This window comes from Macaca thibetana, chromosome 15 (genome assembly GCF_024542745.1).
Source record: "Macaca thibetana thibetana isolate TM-01 chromosome 15, ASM2454274v1, whole genome shotgun sequence".
Taxonomy (NCBI): domain Eukaryota; kingdom Metazoa; phylum Chordata; class Mammalia; order Primates; family Cercopithecidae; genus Macaca; species Macaca thibetana.
This window is the reverse complement of record NC_065592.1, coordinates 38,546,833-38,569,046: the sequence shown is the minus strand read 5'-3', so window position 1 is coordinate 38,569,046 and position 22,214 is coordinate 38,546,833. Positions and strand designations below refer to the sequence as shown.

The 22,214-nt window shown below is 38.7% G+C and overlaps 1 protein-coding gene and 1 pseudogene across 1 annotated transcript in view; one reads left to right on the top strand and one right to left on the bottom strand.

Annotated features, from left to right (window-relative positions):
• Window positions 1-1,965: 1,965 nt before the first annotated feature.
• Window positions 1,966-18,727, top strand: LOC126937278 (zinc finger and BTB domain-containing protein 10-like; annotated as a pseudogene).
• The window catches only part of BAAT (bile acid-CoA:amino acid N-acyltransferase), a 30,273-nt gene continuing 21,188 nt past the window's right edge, over window positions 13,130-22,214 (bottom strand). Inside the window, exon 4 of the mRNA XM_050761504.1 lies at window positions 13,130-20,493. Within this exon, the coding sequence (XP_050617461.1) occupies window positions 19,906-20,493 (588 nt within the window). The 3' untranslated portion in view covers window positions 13,130-19,905. The remainder of the gene's footprint in view (window positions 20,494-22,214) is intronic.

Below are 22,214 nucleotides of genomic sequence, written 5' to 3'. Positions count from 1 at the left end.
GTAACTCCCAGATTCATTTAAGGGTGGAATCTAAATCCTTTGGCATAGCACTTAAGACCATTTCCAAGGGAGTGGCTCTACCATGGAGCCTTAGAGACTCTACATGTGTCTACATGGGATGCACAGGCAATGCTTGGACTGCCATGTGACCTAAATCTGGGTGGAATGCCCTGTGATCCTCCTAACATGGCAAGGGAGGAAATCTTCAGAGAAGGCTTCACGAGGTTGTTTTCTCATCTGCCTCTATCTTGTGGGATGCTACCATGAGGCGGTTTTCTGATATACCTCCCAGGTTCCAGAGGAACATGAGACTTTCCAACTTAACCCCTACGCTTCCGTAGGGCAGAACTGCAGCTCTATAGCCATTTAGCTGCAGTCTGGAATTGACTGGCCAGCAATAGGGTGTATCACAACTCTTGTTGAAGCCATCTGACCCCTTCTGTTTCAGTGCCATCCTTTTGGTGTGTGGGATAAGGACTCACAGGGCTGACATCGTTAGCTTCTCTTGTCTTCACTATATATATATAAGTAATAATCTGGCTGAATCTAAAATTAGTTCATTATTTCTTTACCATCTGAATCTGTAAGTGTTAGACTTGGACGGTCCTTTGTGTTTGGCACCCTTCATAATCTGATTCAATCAAAGCATTGAACCCTGATCTATTTACTAGTCTAAACAACTATCTCATTACAAACTTAGCATACAATATTGTGAAAGTCTGCTTCTTTATCTGACTATCCATTTTCTGCTCTATACAAATACAGTAGTCACTAGCCATACATAGCTAATTAAATGTAATTAATTAAAAATAAATAAAACAGAAATCTAGTTCCTCAGCCACACTAACCACAATTTAATTGCTCAATAACCACGTGTAACTAGTGGCTACTATATTGAACAATGTAGATACGGAACATTTCTGCCATTAGAGAATATTCTATTGGATAGCACTATTCCAGATTGTAAATTCCTCAAGGGCAGAAATTACACCTTGTTCAACACTATGTTCGTCAGTTCTTAGAATAGGGCCTGACACATATTTACTAAGCAAGTGACTGCTTAATAAATATTTGATGAATACATGAAAGAATAAATGATATGCATGAAGGAAAAAAATTGAGAGAAATTTCTGAGAGACAATGAATAAGAAAGAGTAGAAGCCAACTTGACTGTTTATAGTCTACTTCTGAAGGTGGGAAATGCTTCAAGATCCAGTTGAATATATTTTCGCAGCTTCCCCGCTCTTTTGCACTGGAAGCCAGGACTCCCCACACTGCAGGGTATCCAGGAGACAAAGGATACAAAGCAGTGGAGAACAAGCAGCATTAACCTTGCTGCCTCCCACAGGATTCACCTTGGAGTGGTTGGGGAGGGAGCCCTTAGCAATATGGAGACAGCCTTATTGGAGGCTGAACATGAAAGCAATGTTATGGAGTCTGGAGGTCCCTGACCACAGTGAAAGGGATCAGGTCTGTATCACTGGGAGACAGTGGCTTATTAGAAGAAAGAGAAGTCAAAATCTGATAGGGCACCAAAAAGAGGAGGCAAAAAACAAGGAATAAAAGAACGGAAGATCACCAATGCAGATTAAAATTACTAATCGAGAAACAAAACTCTTATTCTCTTTAGGAGCCTGTTGCTTTTGTCATCGTTGGCACTTCATCTCTCAGTCCAGGTAGAAATACCGCCCCCACCTCACCTCCCCCTACTCCCATGCACTAAATCCCAGAGAAAAGTGTTTTGAAAGTCAAGAAACCATCTCTATAAATTCATATTAGCTGGACCCTTACTACTCTGGTAGCCCAGTTGTGCATGTTGCCTCCAAAATAGTCACCCAACAATCTCTTAGTTAGGTTAATGCATCTGATAAAAATCTGTATTTCAGAGCAATGAACCACCTGAGATGATTACTCATCCCTCAGAGAACTGTTTCCCTCTGGGATGAGAGAAACAAACACAGCAAGATGAAAGCAGCCTTTCCAGATGCCCTGCAGGCAGATGTGTCAGAAAGCAGACCCTCTCCGCTAGGCAGTGAGAGCCCTGACTCCCCAGATATTCACTGTGAGTTCAGCTGCAGGAGCCAGATGAAAGCAGGATGACTTGCTTAACTTAGAAGCCAGCTTAGAAGCACTGGATGCTTGCCTGTTGCTTGCGAATTTATATCATTTAAAACAACCTAGCCCATTGAAAGTTGAAATTGTCTGCACAGAAACCATCCACTACTCCTCTTTTTAAGTCCCCAGTGACAGGGCTACCAGCAGTTGCTGCTGAAGGGTCTGGGCAGAGCCCGGTCTCTCTAGTCTGCTTTTTAGTTCAGGTGTTCATAATGGAGTCTAATATTTCATCACATAGCTCAGGTTTCTAAGCGTTTTCTCTTGACTCGCTCAAATCCTGGTTCTAATCTCCTTTGCTTTAGTTCCTTCTGTGTCTCCTCCTCTAAGTCAGTGGTCTCTGGACAGTTTCCTCTGGAACAGTGTCTAAGACAGCAAGTCCCAAACACCAATTTGAGGAGCAATGTGAGCTGATGGCATAAGACTCACCTGAGGAGCCTGTTAAGTGAAGATTCCTGGGTCCTGCACCTGAAAGTTCTGACTTGATAGGTCTGAGATAAGGTTCTTGCATGTGTATTTTTAACAGGGGTTCCTAATGTGTATCCTAATCTGGAAACCACTTTTCCAAAGGACAGCAAAATCTTTCCCAGATGAAAATGCTACCCAGGACTGGAACTACTGAAATTTTCATTGTCCCATTGTTAATCCCATCAGCGACTGGCCAATGTCAAAATGTTTAAATGAGCTAACTTACAGATTGTAGACTCTGCTTTAGGCTGTGAATTCCTTAAGGGAGGGGCCTTGCCTTTTTGTTTTTGCATCTCTTGCAGCCAGTAAGGTATAGTTGGAAGATCAGTGGTCTCTGGACTCAGAGAGATTTAGATTAGAACCCTTACTTCATTACTCTGTGCGACTTACATCAAACAAATTACTTAACTCTTCATGTGCTTCAGCCTTCTAATTTGTAAAATGGGAGTAATATGATAAAATGGAATAAAAGTGAAACATAAGACTTGGGAAAAAGGGGTTGATCTTGGAACTCAAAGACATATTGGGATGTCTAGAAAAAGAGGGAGGTATTTTGGTACACATTACTCATACTGGACGAGAGGTACATTGGTGAGATAGAAAGGACCCTATATTCGTGATTAATCTCCAGAACTAGATACAAACATAGGAGGTAAAGTGGAGGAGAGGTGCAGCAGAAATAGAAAGTGTTGTTTTCACTAAGACTCTAAGAGAAACACAGAAAAGGGTGGGCAAGTCTTGATGACCCAGGTGACAAAGTGAAGTACCAGCTAAGAAGTACATGCAGGCCTTCTCCACCCTGCTCCCCAGAACAGGGTACACGGTACTCCACAGACCATCAAGGGATATAGCCAATGAGAACTTAGGACCCTGGCAAACCACTGGACGTAAGGTGTTCACCATATACAAGGGAGGTATTTGCAGTTGTCAGTAGTAGGTATGAGCCACACACACACACCAAAAAGTAAGAGGACATCACTCAGCTTTGGTCATATCACTGAAGAAGGCCTGGAGCAAGCAGAGCTAGAAAAAGAAAAAATGAATGGTCAGTGTTGCAGGCAAGCAGACAGAACTTATTGATTAACACATGAGACATTCCTAAGGATACCCCACAAATAACTGTCAGGGGTGTTTTCAGGAAAAAAGATTTTCCACATTCTCCAGAAGGATTAGGAACTGTGAAATAGAGGTTAAGGTATAAAGTAGTTGGCATATTTTAGTGCTTAATGACTGCTACTTGATTTTCCTTGCAAACAATTGAAGAAAAATTTAGAGTGCCTGGATACCCTAACATTGACAAATTATTGTAAATAAACCTCTGTTTTATTTGGTGCATTTGTGTCATTCCATTTGGAAAAATTATAGGAAAACTTAAAATATGACACAGCTATATATATGCATATTTGCTTAACTAAAATATATGCACATGCAAACTGAAGAAAAACACATATGGCCATCCAGATGACATAATCAAACATACTTGTAATCATTAGCAGCCATCCTTAACTATTGTGAGATATAGTTCCTGATAGTAACCAAGATGATTGTGAATTTGCCAACATCCAGATCCATAATGGCAATCACATAGCTATTATGATATCAGTTTGATATTCATTCAATAATAATTCATTAAGTTCTCGTTATTTCCAAGGATGTTTGAATTAACCAGGACCCTGTTCCTGCTCAAGAAATGCATAGACTAGTTCAAGGCTTGGCAAACTACAGTCTGCAGACCAAATGCAGTCTCTATCTCTTTTAATAGATAAAGTTTTTGTTTATGTGTTATTTACAGTTCCTTTCACTTTACAATGGCAGTTGATGATTGCAATAGAGACCACATACTTTGGAGCATTTCGGATATCAGATTTCAGATTTTCAGATTAGGGATCAACCTGCATAAATAGTTTCAGTTGCTTTGGAAAACCCTAATACAGTCTACGATCCTAAATATTTACTATCTACCCCTTTACAGCAAAAGTTTGTTGACCCCTGGTGTACCTGAAAAGATAGAAAAAGTAAACAGGCAATTCCAATGGAGTGTGGTAAGTGCACTTCCAAAACTAAAATCCTAGGAATACTCAGAGGGGGCACCTAACACATAGCAGGAAAGATTCCTGGAAGGGGTACCTATGAGTGGAGCTTGACACCTGGGCAGGGATTCACTGGATAAAGTAGTATGAAGTGCCTTCTAGAAAGAAGGACAAGTTTAGATATAGATATATCCCCTTTGTGGGACTGCAATATAATAAAAGCTTCATGAGGGCAGGCATTTTTTTTTACTATTTTGTTACTTAAAGTATCCAGTCACCTGGAACTATTCCTGGCTCATTGTGGGTGCCACAATGAACTGCTCCTGACTATCCACCATGCTTAGCGAAAAGGTCTTCTTTTTCTTAATATAAATTTTAGTATCAATAAATATGCACTGAATGAATTCAAAACATTCAAATGGCTGGAGTACTGGGAAGATGAGTTTGGAAGGAAGACAGTTATATAATCTAGCCAAACAACAAGGTGAGGCCTCAGCAATCATATGCTAGTTTTTGAACACTGATCAGTATTTACATCACTAATGACAGATTAGTTTGGACTTTGAAAACAGTCCTTATCTGCTGGATTCTGGCCTCCAAACCCAATGATTATTACTTGAGAGATTTTAGAGATTGAGTTGGGAGGGGGTTAATGCAGACAGGGAAATTTATGAATTTTCTCTTTGGAATGTGCTTCGAGACTAGTGCCCAAATCTGTGGAATGGGGAAAGTTTTTGAAATGACAGTTATTTTTAACCCAAGCCTGTATCCACTAATGCATTATCTTCTTAATTTACTTGGATGCAGTAGCCATGACTAGGGGGTTTAGAGCCAACAGTTTTAATTAGAATGAAATAATAAAACATTGTCCCTATCTTACCTCATTTGCCAATGGCTGGTTGATAAACCTGAGAAATGTTATGAATAGCATGCTCATGGGGGAAATAACTGGCTAGTTTTAAATATGTCAGTATGAAAATACTACTTTAAATGAGACATTTCAATGGTACAATGAAGGAAAAAATGATTTCTGGCTAAGGCATAAGTAAGCTCTACGTTTTACCCTCCTTTGGTCACAGTGTATATTGGTCTTCAATAGCACTTATCAATGATTTTTCATAACTAAAATTAATCTTCCAGTTATCCTAGAATATTATTTTTCATTCTTGACTCCCACGAATTATTTCAGGACCCTTGTTATAACATACCACACTAAACTGCTCCTGACTATCTACCGTGCTTAGCAAAAAGGTCTTCTTTTTCTTAATATAAATTTTAGTATCAAATTAATTTATACCATGTGTCACGTAACACCTTTTATCATGGAAATTTTACTTTGTAGATTGCAATCTTGGAAATATATTATTGTGCCCATTATAATCTTTAAAAGTATATTTTTTAAAAATCTAGAATTACTGACAAAAAGGTTAAAATTTAGGAACATCTGATTGCTTAAATCACGGGCAAGGAGAGGGGAAATGGTAGCAAAAATGAAATAAATGATTTTGCAATGAATACTATTCTTTTTTTTCTTTTTTTTTTTTTTTGAGACAGAGTCTTGCACTGATGCCCAGGCTGGAGTGCAGTGGCACAATCTCGGCTCACTGCAAGCTCCGCCTCCCAGGTTCACGCCATTCTCCTGCCTCAGCCTCCCCAGTAGTTCGGACTACAGGTGCCCGCCACCACGCCGGCTAATTTTTTGTATTTTTAATAGAGACGGGGTTTCACCGTGTTAGCCAGGATGGTCTCCATCTCCTGACCTCGTGATCTGCCCGCCTCGGCCCCGCAAAGTGCTGGGATTACAGGCTTGAGCCACCACGCCCGGCCACAATGAAGACTATTCTAATGGTTTAAAGTCACCAGGTGTACTTAGGGATTCCATGAAGTTTCCACAGAGCTACAACACAATCAATGGAAACTGTGACTCTTTTTGTGATAGACCCGAGAATGTTCCTAGTCATTATTAGAACCTAAAAAATGTTCTCCATAAGAAAGGTAAACATAGAAATTGAAGTGTTTCTAGCTGTCCTGAGATAAAAATAGTGATAGCGTATGACCAAAATTTATTTCAAATTTCCAGAGAATAGAGTTTAACAGCCTATGGGAGAAAATCTCAATATAATGGAATGGAGAAAATATAGGGATAAGTCCCCAAATTCTAATCCCAGTCCTGCCATTAAATTAATTGCAAAAAAAAAAAAAAATTTCTAGGCTGTATTATTTACCTATATAATGAGAAGGCTGGCTCTAAACAGTATTCAAAAAAGTTACTCATTAGGTAGCTATTGTAGTTTCCTCTAATTTGGTCTTGAGGTCTCTCTCAGGAGCATGGGTAAAAACTCTTGCCCTGCCCTGCCAGGGCTCCAGGGATTTGGTCATGAATGCTTATAGTGTGTCTTTCATGGGACACTTCTTTATCCCAGCAGACAGCCTAATGCCTGGGTGTCCAACCCATGACAGGGTGTTCCTCTCACAGAAAACTTGTTTATACTGGAAGATGCCTTTGGGGCTCTTGTCTGACCTGTGTCCAGTTTATTCCTACAAAGACAGCCCCTCTCTAGGAGAGCCCTGATGGAGAAAGAAGGTAGATTTGGGTGTGTTGGTCAGGTGAGACACAGAAGAGGCAACTTAGCAAAACACATGAACTAACAGAAGAGCATATTACTCACAGATTATAGAAGAGAGGGAAAGAGCGCCAACGGGAAGGGGAGAGCCATCCAGGATATGCACTCAACCAGCATGTGGGGAGCAAGAGAGAGAGAGGGACCTTTGGGCCAACACCTTTATTGGGGTTCAGGGTGTTACCCAAGCAGGTTTCCCAAGGGAAGTTTGAATTGATGGGTTTAGAATAAGCAGGCAATATTTCCAAGAGGTCACAGGCAACTGAGAGGTGGTTGCTGAGCATATCTGCACAGTTCGTATGAGGTATGGGGGTCAGTGGGCAAGTGAAGTAAGTTGTATGTAACTGTCCCCTAGGGAGGCAGTCACAAGAAGGCGGTTGTATAAGCAGATATCCTGATCAGCCACACTGAGGAAGTTGGAAGAGGCAGAGAACTAGAAATTGTTGTGAAGGGTGACTAAGTCCTGCTTGTGGGATGAGAAAGTCCAACTTATACTCAAAATGGATACATTTGAGTATACATGCATATAAAGGCAATGTAAAATTATAAGAATTCACTGTAGTAGCATCTTTATAATTTTTGCCATATCTGGGTACTCCCTGACCTATTACTTTTAAGGCAAGAATAATATTTAATAATATCTCTCAATGCATTTACAATTCTCAGTAATCATTTTATTGTTCCTCTGAAGCTTTATTACATTAAGGCAAAGCCCTGGGGCTTATTGTCCTCGGGAAGAAAGCAACCCTGCCTAGAAAGGTCGAGGCCTTGACCAAAGATGTGAGTGGATTATGAAAAACCAAAAATCCCGGAGGAAACTTTTGTTTTGTTTCCTGTTTGGAGTTCTGGAGAACACAGTAAAATGGGACATGGTGTGTTTAGACAAATGGAGATTCAAAGATAGCATGCACAAGTCTCTTTTTCCTCTCCTGTTCTGTGAAAGGTTTCTGGGAGTTTCCATATTCTCAAAGTGATGGGCTTGGAAGGCAGCTGAGAGTTGAATGCCAGTAAGTCTCACCTGAAAACTTTATGGCCATGGGTGATCTGGGATCACATAACTGTCTTGGACACTTTATTTATAAGGAAATAACATAGATTCCATAATTTGTAAGTAATAGAAATTTATTTCTCACAATTCTGAATGCTGAGAAATTCAAGATCAAGGCACTGGCCGGTTTAGTGTCTGATGAGGGCGTGCTCTCTTCTCCACAGATGGCACCTTGTTGCTGCATCCTCACATGGCAGAAGGAGCAAAACAGCTCCCTTCAACCTTTTTAAAGCTGATCCCATTCACGAGAGTAGAGCCTCTGTGATTTAATCACTTCCCTAAAGGTTCCACGTCTTAATACCATTACTTTGGGGGTTAGGTTTCAACATATAAATCTGGGGGATACACCAACATTCAGACCATAGAGTTCTGCTTCTGGCCGTCCAAAATGTATGTTCTTCTCACATGCAGAATGTATTCATTCCATCCCAATAGCTCCCCAGGCCTTAACTTGTTCCATCACCAATTCAAAAGTCTGAAATCCAAAGTCTCATTTAAATCAAATATGACTGAGACTCAAAGGTGTGACTCATCCTGAGGCAAATTCTCCTTCAGCTGTGAGCCTCTGAAATCAAACAAGTTACATGCTTTGAAAATACTATGGTGGGGTAGGCACAGGGCAGACATTTCCTTTCCAAAAGGGAGAAGTAGGAAAGAAGAAAAAGATAATAAATCCTGACTAACTCCAAAACCCAACAGGGCAAATATTAAGGCTCAAGAATCATCTTCGACTTGATGTTTTACCTTCTGAACCCTTGGAGGGTGGGGGTTAGTCCTGTCTCCATGGCTTTGCTAGGCACAACCCATACAGCATTTCTCACATATTGGAGTCACATGCCTATGGCTCTCCCAGGCTGGAATTGCACCCTGGTGGCTCTGGCAGTCTGGGTCTTGGGGGTGGCTCTACTCCCACGGTTTCACTGGGCATTGCCATACTGGGGGCTCTCTGTGGTGTTCCTGCTACTGTGATAGTTCTCTGGGCTCTGAGGCTTTCTGGGGCATCCTTTGAAATCTAAGTGGAGGCACGCATGCCCTCACAAGTTGTGCACTATGCACTTTGGTAGAGAGTACAGCACAGACACCACCAAGATTTACTAGATTGCCTTCCAGAGAGTGGCCAAAACTGCATATGGCCCTGCTTGAACCATACCTGGGGCAGCTGAGGAGCACTGCATCAGAATGTAGGAAGTGGAGATTTGAGGCCACCTGGTGCTAAGGTCCTACAGGTGCCCAAGCTTCCTCTTTTGATATAGATATGCTGCCCCTAGCCTTGGCACTCTGTGCCTATGATAGGAAGGACAGCACAAATAAACACTGAAAGGCCTTTGGGGTCATTCTTTCATTATCGTGATCAATAGCACCTGATTTCTGCCTCGCCGTACTAATCTCCTTATCAAATAGTTACTTAGCCACACCTTTGGTGTTCTCTCTTGAATACACCTTTCCATTCTATACAATACGACCAGGCTGAGAATTTTCCAAATCTTTAAGTTCTGCTTCCACATTTTCTTATAAGTAGTCAAAATCCTCAACATTTTGCTTAGAGATTTCTTCTAGAACATGAACATAATTTGGCCAAGTTATTTGCTCCTTTGTAACAGAGATCATCTCATCTTCAGTTGCCAATAACATGTCTTTCATTTCCTTCTGAGATTTCATCAGAATGGCCTTTACCATCTGTATTTCGATAATATCAACATTTTGATCACAACCACTTAGTAATCTCTAAGAAGATGGAGGCTATTTCTACAGCTTCTTCAACCTCACCTTCTTCTGAGCCCTCGCCTGGGTTGCCCCTAAGGCTCCTTTCATGGCAGTGGACCTGTAATTCTTTCCATCCTTTATTTATTATTCAGTTCCAAAGCTGTTTTCACATTTTTAGGTTTTGCTATGAACACATCACCCTATCTCTCTGTGCCTATTTCTGTCTTTGTCGGTCTCTGCTGCTGTAACAAAATACCTTAGACTGGGTAATTTACGATAGAAATGTATTTCTCAGAGTTCTGGAGTCTGAGAGGTCTAAGATCAAGGAACTAGCAGATATGGTCTCTGGTAAGGGCTACTCTCTGCTCCATAGATAGCATCTTGTTTCTGCATCCTCACATGGTGAAGGTGGCAAGGCACCTCCCTTCAACCTCTTTTTATTTTTATTTTTTTATTTACTTTTTTTATTTGTTTGAACCTTTAATGAGAAAAAACATATACTATTGAGCTCAAGAACACGGTGTGTTTGGTGTGCCATTGGGCCAAGGGTTGGGGATACACATGGCAGAATTAGGAAACGGGATATACATCAACAAAAATACACACGATCATAAGAAGGAAAACTGGCGCTTGGCACAATCAAGTCTCAGTTTCCTCATCATTCAGCAGCATGTTGGGAATCCTGTGGCTGAGGCAGAACACACGTCCAGACTCTCGGCACTGCAGGGTGCCTCCAACATATCCAGCAGCACATGGTGCATCTTCCTCAGAAACTGTTCATCCTCCTCATATCCTTCAACCGGCCCTATAGGCATTCCAATCAGGTGCAAGGTATGTATCAGCTGCCCCCAGGAGCACTGGTCACTCCTAGGGTATCAAGCTATACTACTAACATTTAGTGTTCAAAAACTTCACTTCACACTATTGTATGTAAGTGATCACATGTCAGTGTGCCAGATCTGTCTTAGCTAAAACTAGTAAATGACTTAACTTAGATGGTTTCTGAAACCTGTACATTTGGTATTGTTTGGCCCCTAAGCTTTTAATTCTCTTAGCATGGAGGATGAAGGAAGCCGTACATTGTTGCTTGAGAGTCTGCAGCTTTAGACCAGATTTATTTTTGCACTGGAAGTATGGCAAGTGAGTGAAAAAAAATGGTAGTGCACTTTGGATGTTTAATTTCCTTTTTTAAAATTATGCTGCTTGTACCAAGGCTGAAAACCTCAATTTATGTTAATGACAGTAGAGATTTTCTTTTTTATGTCTACATTCTTTCTAATAAACTGCTGGAAGACTTCTTGGCTGTCCTTTTAAGTGTCTGGCTTACTGTAATTTTATGTATTTACCATTGATTGTAATGTATTTTTATTTGAGGAAGAATTTGGGATTCTTCCTCAGTTTGGAAAAAAAGTCTTGCTGCAATGTCATAGGAAACCTTTTAAAAGTGGATCTGTAACAGAAAATTTTATATGCACTTTGCTGCAGTTGGAAAAGAAAGTATTGTGATTTTATTGAAATAAAACTAAATGTGTTGTCCTCCTCTAAAAAGGATAATAATTATTCAAGAATTGAACAAAAACTTGAAAGAGGTGATGAAATTGTTCATCTCTACAACAGTATTCATGACTTGGACTGGACATGCAAATTAACATATAATGCAAATTGATCTACTTATTTGAACAACCTGAAATTATACTTATAAATCAAATGTGTATCAGTCAGTGTTCTCCATACAAGACAGCATGAGTATGGCCATTGTAAATCTAGCAAGGTGAACGAACACCTTAATCATAATATATTGGATTCTTTTTATCTTTTGAATTACCAAATTTCATCAGAAGTTTCTGAAAACAATCTATTGTGAAGAGTCATTTGAAAGAGTTGAAAAAAATCAAAGATAATTATAAGAATTTTCCTGACTTTTAGCTCTAATAGGAATATTGTGGCAGCTTAGTTCTAAATTACCCCGCTCTTCCTAAAAACCAGAGTTACAAAAAAAAGCACACTTTCAGTGAAACTAGAAGACAGATAAATCTAACAAATTGCAAATATTCACTCCCAGAAAGAGACAGCACTATGAGAAGAGGAAGCATCTGTGAGGAAATCAATCTCCAGGCGAGGCAGAAAGAGAACTGTGAGAAATAGAGAGTGGAACCCATAAGTGGCAGAACTCAGTAAGCCATTATGGTGGACACACTGATGCTGTACTGAAATCCTCCTTCAGAAATCAAGGATTTGTAATCCAGCTGTTGAAAGCACTGCTGGGAAACAGCGCTCAGCTGTCAGCCATCTTCAAGGATTACCTTGGCTGAATAAAGCCACCTAAGGCATGCCCCAACACAATGGCTATTATCAAAAAAAGAAAAAGAAAAAAGAAAAAAAACAAGTGTTGATGAGAATGCAGAGAAATTGGAACCCTTGTGTATTGCTGTTGGAAATGTAAACGGTGGAGCCATTACGAAAAACAGTATGATGGTCCACCAAAAAGTCAAACATAGAATTACCATGCGATCCAGTAATTCCACTTTGGGTATATATCCAAAAGTATTGAAAAGCAGGGCTTAAACACATCTTTATATACCAATGTTCATAGCAGTATTATTCAAAATAGTCAAAAGGTAGAAAAAACCCAAATGTCCATCAACAGATGAATGACTAAATACAATGATGGGTATATACACATGCAATGGAATATCATTCAGCTGTAAAAAAGAAAAGAAAATTCTGACACATGCTACAAAATGGATAAACTTTGAGGACATTACATTAAGTGAAATAAGCCAGACACAAAAGGGCAAGTAAGGATTTTACTTATATGAGGAACCTAGAATAAATTCACAAAAACAGAAAATAAAAAGGTGTTTTCCAGGAACTAGGATAAGGGGAAAATATTATTGTTTAATGAATATAAAGTATTAGTTTGGAAAGATGAAAAAGTTCTGGAGATAGGCAGTTGTAATGATAGCATATCAATGTGAATGTACTTAATGCCACTATACAGCATATATATTATACAACTAAAAATTTTATGTCTATTTTATGTTGTATCTATTTTATCACAATAAAAAAGTCAGTATCTTTTACAAAGTTTTGTTCATATTTTTTAATTAAGCAAAAATTTACATGGATTACTTTTTTTGCTTAAATTTATTTTTATTTTAGATTCAAGGGTAAGTGTGCAAGTTTGTTATACAAATAAACTCATGTGACAGGGATTTATTGTACAGATTATTTTGTCACTTAGTATTTTGTACTAAGCATAGTACCCAATAGCTACTTTTTCTGTTCCTCTCCTTCCTCCCACCCTCCACTCTCAAATAGGCCCCAGTGTCTGTTGTTCACCGCTTTGTGTCCATGTGTTCTCATCATTTAGCTCCCACATATAAGGGAAAACATTCAGTATTTGGTTTTCTGTTCCTGTGTTAGTTTATTCCAACTCAATCCGTGTTCCTGCAAAGAACACAATCTTGTTCTTTTCTTGCGGCTGCGTAGTATTCCATTGTGTATATGTACCACATTTTCTTTATTCAGTCTACCATTGGTGGGCATTTAGGATGATTCCATGTCTTTGCTATTGTGAATAGTGCTGCAATGAGCATATGTATACATGTATCTTTATGATAGAACAGTTTCTGTTCCTTTGGTAATGGAATCCTAGTAATGGGATTGCTAGGTCAAGGGGTAGTTGTATTTTTAGCTCCTTGAGGAATTCCCACACTGCTTTCCACAATGGTTGAATTTTATACTCCCACCAACAGTGTATAAGCATTCCCTTTTCTCTGCAACCTCACCAGCATCTGTTATTTTTTGACTTTTTAACAGTAGCCATTCTGACTGGTATAAGATAGTATCTCATTGTGGTTCTGATTTGCATTTCTCTAATGATCAGTGATGTTGAACTTCTTTTTATATGCTTGTTGGCCATATGTATGTCTTCTTTTGAAAAGTGTCAGGTCATGTCCTTTTCTATTTTAACTCTGGCAACATTAATATGCCAGATTAAGGATTTTTTTAAAAGATTTTATTATGTAATTTAATTTTAAATCTTTTTTTTTATTTTCCTGGTATGTGAAAGTCTAAAAAATATAAAGAACTGGTTTGGACTGGAAATATCCACTATAATATAGAAAAAAAATATATTATACTAGATATCAATAAAAATCCAGGTTGTCTTTTAAAAAATTACCAGGAATAATTACATATCCAGGATTGTACTACTAAACTTTCTAAAAAGAAGATAATTTTTATTGTAATTAAACTATTATATTTAAAAAGAAATTTTTTAAGATTCTGTTTATGAAAGAAGTACATTGGTATAATATCTAACCCAAAAATATCATGAAAAAGGAAACCACAGTTTAATTCCATTTATTAATGTTAATTAAGAATACATCATGACCAAATGAGTTGCCTTTCTCAAATGCAAAGATGACTAAATACTAAAAAATAATTTATTCCATTTAGCTATCCAGAGAAAAAACATAAAATTATTTCTGATGATGATAAAAAGACACTTGAAAAACAATTCAAAAATTCTTAGTTTAAAAATTTTTTTCATAGACTATAAATCAAGTGACATACATGAGGCCAAACACCAACATCATACTATATAAGCAAAAACATTCCTCCTAAAGTCCAAAACAGGAAATAAGAAAATTACACCCATTATTACAACTATTATATAACTTTGGATGGCAGGTGTTAGCCATTACATGATTATTACTCATATAGTCAAAGGAGATGTTCCTATTGAGTGGGTCTATGAAATATGACCACTTATATAACTGAGAGAGGAGGGAGGCTATTAGTCTCACTCAACCAAATGGAATGATTTTACTCTAAACAGAGGGAGTATCAGAAAGCAGATAGAAGGAAAAGAGTTTAGGCACACACAACCAAAGTGTCCTCAAGTTACTTCCACTACTCTAATTCTTCACTGGCTCCCCACCTACCTACAAAACGATTCAAAATATATTTCTAGTCATCCATCTTCACCTTAATTATCCACCAATGACCTTCCACTTCCATACATTGCAATTTAGTTGCTCAGAAATATTTGGGCTGTGACTTGCCCCTTAGAGAAAACCCCTCAAAGTTGACCTTGGACAAAGTTATTTGGATTTCACTATGCCCAGGACCATAAAATTATGTCCTGCAAGCCAAATAACCTACAGCCTATTTTTGTACTGCTTGTGGGTTAAGAATGGTTTTTACATTTGTAAATACTTGGAGAAAAAATAAAAAGAAAATTACTATTTTGTGATGCAGAGACTATATGCAAATTTTAGTGTCCATAAATTAAGTTTAATTGAAACACAGACGGTCATTCATTACACACTATCCATAGGTGTTGCTGTGCTATCATGGCAGAGCTGAGTAATGGTAACAGGGACCTTATGGCTTGCAATACTGAAAATATTTGCTATCTAATACTTTACAGAAAGAGTTTGCCAGCTCCTAATCTAGAGACACACAATCCCCTCATATAGCTGTGTCCCTAAGATGCAATTCTGTGAATTTCATATGGTTCCTTTCTCATTGCTGAGAATGCCAAAATGTTGGACATTTTTAAGTACAAAAATAAGTTTTTTTAATTTTATTAGCTTTTGCTGAATTATTGATTGTAGACCCATTCTATGATCTTATATCCATATCAACTTCCATATTGCCTTAAACTAATAGATTCTTTTTCCAGATCTAGTTTTCCAATAACAATTGCATTACTATTTTAAAATATGAGAGATCTAAGCATATTTAATTTGAGTTTTAGGACCTCAACAAACATCAACCTCTGATTCATTTCATGTCTGTTTTATAAGCCAGGGCATTCTGTAGTTTACTGGTGGTAGCTTTTTTTCCCTTACGTATTGCTATGATTGCAAACTGGAATATTTTAGGTCAGGTAGAACTCTAAGTTCATTTCTACAAATATGGGATTCTCAGTGTATGATACTGGGTTAAGAGGAAACGATTTTTCCCTTTTAAAGTTAAGGCGACCATTCTCAGTCCTCTTGCTCTTCTCTTGCTGTGACTTCCTTCTTACAGTAAAAGATTAAAGACATTCCTCTGTGAAGGGCAGTAGTGTAGGAGCTGGTGAAGGAGAGACTGTCCAGAACTTCCTGCTCATGCAGTCCAAGTCTCTAGTGCAGAAGCTGCAGTGCTCCTCGAAGACCTTGTAGCTCAAGCACATTCCCTTGCTGCAATATTCCAAGGATACTGGCCTTATATCTTGAGGTTGGTGCCAAATGACCCCCATGGATGATGGAAGTCTGAACCATCCCCAAGTGGGGCATGATGAGCTTTCTTGGGGGACCCATAACAACAAGAAAACCCTTCTGTGGTAACACATCTCTGTTGAGTACAAACTCCCTGGAGATAATGCGGAGGAGTCAGCAATACCATCAGAGGAGGGGTACTATGACTTTACTAGTAGACCAAATGAGAAGTGATACTGCTGTCAACTTCCGTGACAACAAAATGAACTAAAAAAGAAAGGTATCCTTTGTGGTGTCAGTGCTCTAGTAAGCAGAAAATCTGTAAGGCTCCTAAGAACATCCTGGTTGCTGGCAGCCATTTCTTTAAGACTTTATATAGCGTTAAAAGCTAAGAAAGCCCTAACCAAAATAATACTACCCCCTTAGATATTGCTGCAGTCAAAATTTTTCAGTCTTTGTGGACTTCTTATATTCTGGTAACCTGGTGCTCACAAGCCAGAATAATGATAGTGACCTATCTTCAAACAAGTGAAATTTCAAACTTGCTGAAATTTTATTAAAGATGCCTAAATTTATTAAAGATTAAATATAAGCATTAAATCAGAAGTTCCAGGGTCTGCAGTTGTGGACTATAATAATAGAAAACCAGGCTGGGCATAATGGCTCATGCCTATAATCCCAGCACTTTGGGAGGCCAATGTACATGGATCACTTGAGGCCAGGAGTTCAAGATCTGCCTGGCATACATGGCAAAACCCTGTCTCTACTGAAAATACAAAATTAGCCAAGGAGGGTGGCTCATGCCTGTAATCCCAGCTACTCAGGAGGCATGAGAATTGCTTGAATCTGGGAAACAGAAGTTGCAGTGAGCCAGGATCCTGCCTCTACCCTCTAGCCTGGGTGACAGGCAAGACTGTCTTAAAAACAAACAAACAAACAAACAAACAAACAAGCCTCAGTTAATAGAGATGGTCTGTCTTCATCATGGGATCAAAAAATTGCCAATTTGGGGGAAACATTAAATCTTACCAATTTGGCAAGTAATATAAAAATTGAAAATGATGGCTGTAATGTCAACAAGGGCCAAACAGAAAACTACCAAGTGAATGACAATGGTTGGGTCCAGAATGCATCTCCTGAAATGGCTGAAAACAAATCCAAAGGTCAAACAAGTGTTTGCTGGGAATAATATGGGCTCCCAGGGAATTCAAGAAACTGGGAAACACAGAGGAAAAACCAAACTACAAAGAGATTTATTTATAATACATCATCTAATAATGAAACTAATTTGGAAGATTACTCAATGATGCAGCCACCTATTGCCTTTTCAGGGGAAAATACCCTACTCATATTTGAGTAGAAACCTTGGAAGAACCAGATTTGGATGTTGCTCTACTTTCAGGGCTGGATGATGATAAGAATGTATTAGCTGAAGCTGGGTCTAATCAAGATGGAGTTGATATTAGAACTTCACATGATTTTATAATAAGTGTGGTTTGATACCTGGCACTTCAAGTGACTTCAAGTATGAGTTGATACCAGATACTTCAAATGATTTCAAGTATCAATTGATACCAGGTCCTTCAAATGATTTCAAATATGGATTATTGCCAGAATCTTGGCCAAAACAAGAAACTTGGGAAAATGGTGAATCATTTGTGTTAGGTTGTTCTTGTGTTGCTATAGAGAAATACCTGAGACTGGGTAATTTATAAAGAAAAGAGATTTAATTGGATCATGGTCCTGCAGGCTTTACAGAAGCATGATGCTTGCATCTGCTTGGCTTCTGGGGAGGCCTCAGGAAGTTTACAATCATGGCAGCAGGTGAACGGTGAGGAGGCACCTCACATGGCGAGAGAGGAGGCAAGAAAGAGTGTGAGGGCAGGGAGGAGGTGCCATACACTTTTAAACAGTCAGATCTCTTGAGAACTCACTCACTATCATACTCTCATGAGGACAGTATCAAGCCATGAGGGTTCACCCCCATGACCCAAACATCTCGCAGCAGGCCTCATCTCCAACACTGGGGATTACATTTCAGTATGAAATTTGGGCACAACAAATATCCAAACCATATCATCATCTCTAATCATGAATAAGTTAAAATGCCATCATTGTAGCTATGCAGCCAAATGCAACACTAAAAAGGCACTTGCTTATTCATACATGAGTGAGGTCATTTAGCTGTGATTTTTTACACTTGAAGAAAACATGGAAGAAAACATTTCTTGGTGCATAAGAAGAATAAAAATGCAAATATATGGTATGTAAGAAGATCATGTTAGCAGCCAGTGTTGGAGTAAGACATGGATCTTGACCCTATGGTTTTTGTGTAGGCTGTACAAATAAATCACAGCCAGGAAGGCAAGAAAGTATAGATGAGAGACAGGATACAGAATCCCTCATGATAAAGACTATGAGGAGAATGAAGTAGGAGAAGCTGATGAAAAGCGGGTTGATGATGGAGATCAGAATGACCCATCGCAGTGAGATGAATTAGCAGATGTTCGTATGTCTCTAGATATTTAACTGACACACTATATTCCTCAAGGATACTGCATTTGTACAAAATACAAATTGACAGTTTGGATTGTTGAACTTAAAGGCTTGCAAAATGTGGTACATGCTAGATGGTAGTTATGTTGCTAGAGAACTGTATGATCAAAGCCTTATAGCAAAAAAATGTTTTAATATTTGCAAAGGACTGTACAACAATCATGTGGTTGAATTACATGGAGTCTTCATATATTTTGTTGGTTATCAAACTAAAGTATTTTTTACTTATGGGATGTACAGTAACTATTTGGGTCTTATGGAAATATAGTACCTGTCCTAATAGAGCTCACATTCATGTGCTACTCTAACATGACTGAAGAAATTCATTATGGAAGTACAGTGACAGTTGACCCAATCACTCAGTTCATCAAACTCCCCAGGTTAGCCTGTACTAGCAGAGTTGTGTTTCTATATTTATTTTTTGCTTTATTAATTTTATTTTTAATACAGATTTTCAGTAAGGGGCATTTTCAACCTCATTGGTTCTATTTTCTTGTCTTTTCCATTTTAATTTGCTTCATAACTTAAACCAAGTCTCTTCTAGTCTTAGTTATTATGTCTCAATTATGTGCCAGTGGGCATGTTTTTAAGAACTGAAGAAGTAATTTATTGCAATGAACTAACTGACTTCCTCCATTCCTTCTTTCCTTTGTGACATGAATTTTACTACCCCACAGATGAAAAATGATGTTGCAAAGTTACTGTGGTGAAGTTGAAAAATATCACTAAAATGATTATAATTTAGTATTACCTTTCTCCTGCAGCTCTAATCCGATGAATTCTTACTATATAGTGTGTTCTGACATGGTATTTGGTTTTAGGTATCTGTTACTTTGGTGCTATTCCTGTTTGCCTTTTCTTATTTTTGCCAGTGTACTATACCTCAGTCCTATTTAGAAGACCTGATGGAAAGAAAAGTCATGTAAATAATAAGTAAAATGATTTGTTTTATGATTTATCCACCATGTCCAGTTTGGTAGCTTGTTATGCAGTATAAGTGAAATATCAGGTTTTTACCCTATGCTTTTTTTAATCATTAAAATTAATACAAAATGTATATAGCAGTTGGGGGAGACATTCCGCCATGAAAATTGAGAGAAGGTCCTGGTAAAGAGATTTGCTTCTTTATTTTCTAGGAATATCTAGTCTTCTTAGAGTGGACTGGTCATATCTGGAATGAGGTGCTTCCTAAGAAATCTCTGGATCTCCTTCCAAGCATGTTCCTGTGCAGCTGCGTGTGGGATCACTTCTCCTCCCCAGTGTAACTTCAAATCGCGGGTCATTGAGGCACAGCATAGAGGAGAATAGGGAGGTTCTATCAGGTGGCCTGCCCCAGGGTAAGAGAGCAGGGTCCAGTTGTTCTTCCCATGTCTCCTCAGCTGTGCTATGGCTTGTTCAGCATGTGCTTTGCTGTTGATAATCTTATCACCTTCTCCTACGATGAAGAGGAAATGCCCCTGGGCCTCTTCAACAGGAAATAAATATTGACTGGCCCCAACTTCAGTTGTCTCATAAATGCGATAGAGCTCTAGTAACCCCAAGGCACTGATGGATATTAATTGTGCAGAATAGGGAAAGGGCTGATAGATCTTACCACGATACACCTGTGGAATGCCAAAAGGAAAGTTGGTTCCATTAATAAGTACCGTGGCTGTGACTTGCTTTAGGTTAACAGCCATAGATAGTCCAATCTGTACTCCTTGACATACAGAGACTACCCCAACGCCTGGGCCAAAGACCTGAAAAAAATAATAGAAATGAGAAATTATTCTATCCTTCATTTAGGAAAACTCCACAATCTCAAACAACCAAAGAACTTCAATAGCTAATGAGAACAAAGCAAGTATTAATCCTATCCACATCCCTAGATATAGATTTCTGGAATATATAATATGTATTCAAAAGAAATACTCCAAAAATATGTCAAGCTTTACTGACTGTATATTATGGATTCAGCATTGTGTTAGGTTCTGAGTTTAAAATGCCCTAAAGAAATACAAATGTCATAAGAAATGGCAGGTGGCCATTGTGAATAATGTGGGTCAGGGTGTAGATGATTGGTAAACTTTCTTGCACCAGTTCTGAGCTCCTTTCAGAGGAAAGGGCACCTTGTAGGAAGAGACTGGGAAAGAAAGTGAGATCATAGGATAGAGTTGAACAGAGGATTCTAGATTTGCTTTGGTTTTTCCAAAAGTTTTCTCATTGTAGAGAAAAATGTCATAAAGGAGGCTTGGCTCAGCTTCCTCCCTCATTGTCAGTCATGAAATAAGCATCCTTAAATCTTCTACCCTAAGGCAAGCACTGGGAGTCACAGACAGAAAACTAACAATCTCTTGTCATTAAGGAACTCACTGCCAGATGAAGAGACAGGAGGAAAAAAGAAACACAACACATGATTGGAGCCTCATAAATTCTATGATATAAGACTGCATATAGGCTAGACTGCCAACCCAGATTAGCAGGGAATAAAGGCAGGATCAAAGAAAGGCTCTCAGAGGAAATGGGCTACAAAACAAAATGAGTCTTCATATCAAAAAATGAAAGCCAAGCCTGGGCAACATAGTGAGACCCCATCTCTACAAAACTAAAAAATTAGTTGGATATGGTGGTGTGAGCCTGTAGGCCCAGCTACTCAGGAGGTTGAGGTAGAAGGATCACTTGAGCCCAGGAGTTCAAGGCTTTAGTGAGCCATGATTGTGCTAGTGTACCCCAGCCTGGGCAATAGAGTGAGACCCTGTCTCAAGAAATAAAAATAAAAATAAAGTCAACAAGAAGGAATGGTATTCTATGCTGAGTATAGCAGACACTGTTAGTTGCCTACACCTGAGCCATTCTCCACAACTTCAAAGCTAATATGACCTTGATTTTGTGTGGTGTAGCAATATATCCAGCCCCAATGGATAAATTCTGAGGGATCCTAATCTATTTCCCTTTTTCAGCCTTTGTTCTAAGGCCAACATATTCTACCTACGGACTTTTTCCCCCGCCATGCAAAATGACACAGAATCATGAAGAGAAAGCCTATGTTTATGATCATTCTTTTCAGACTAGTATACTGGCCTGTTGACTTAATTCCTAAAACTGCCAGAGTCATTCTGTGATCTTCAGAGTAAGGCTAGAAAATGGCAGAAATGTCAATCTAATCTCCTTGATCAAAAACTACACTGAGTTTCTAAGCCAAAGTTTGAACCATCTATCACCAAATCTGTTATGTAAGAGAATAAGATGCCTTATGTTGATGTTGTTTAAGCCACCATCAGCCACTTTCTGGGAAATGTAGCCAAAACATTCCTAATGTATTCACCATGGGAGAAACACATGCAAAAACTGAGAGGCAATGAAGAGCAAGGCATTTAGAGGAACCACAAGTAGTTCTTCATTATTTTAATTTAGAATATAAGGTGGGAAATAACATAATAAGTCTGGAACAGAAAACACTAACTTTATGGTGCATAGCTTT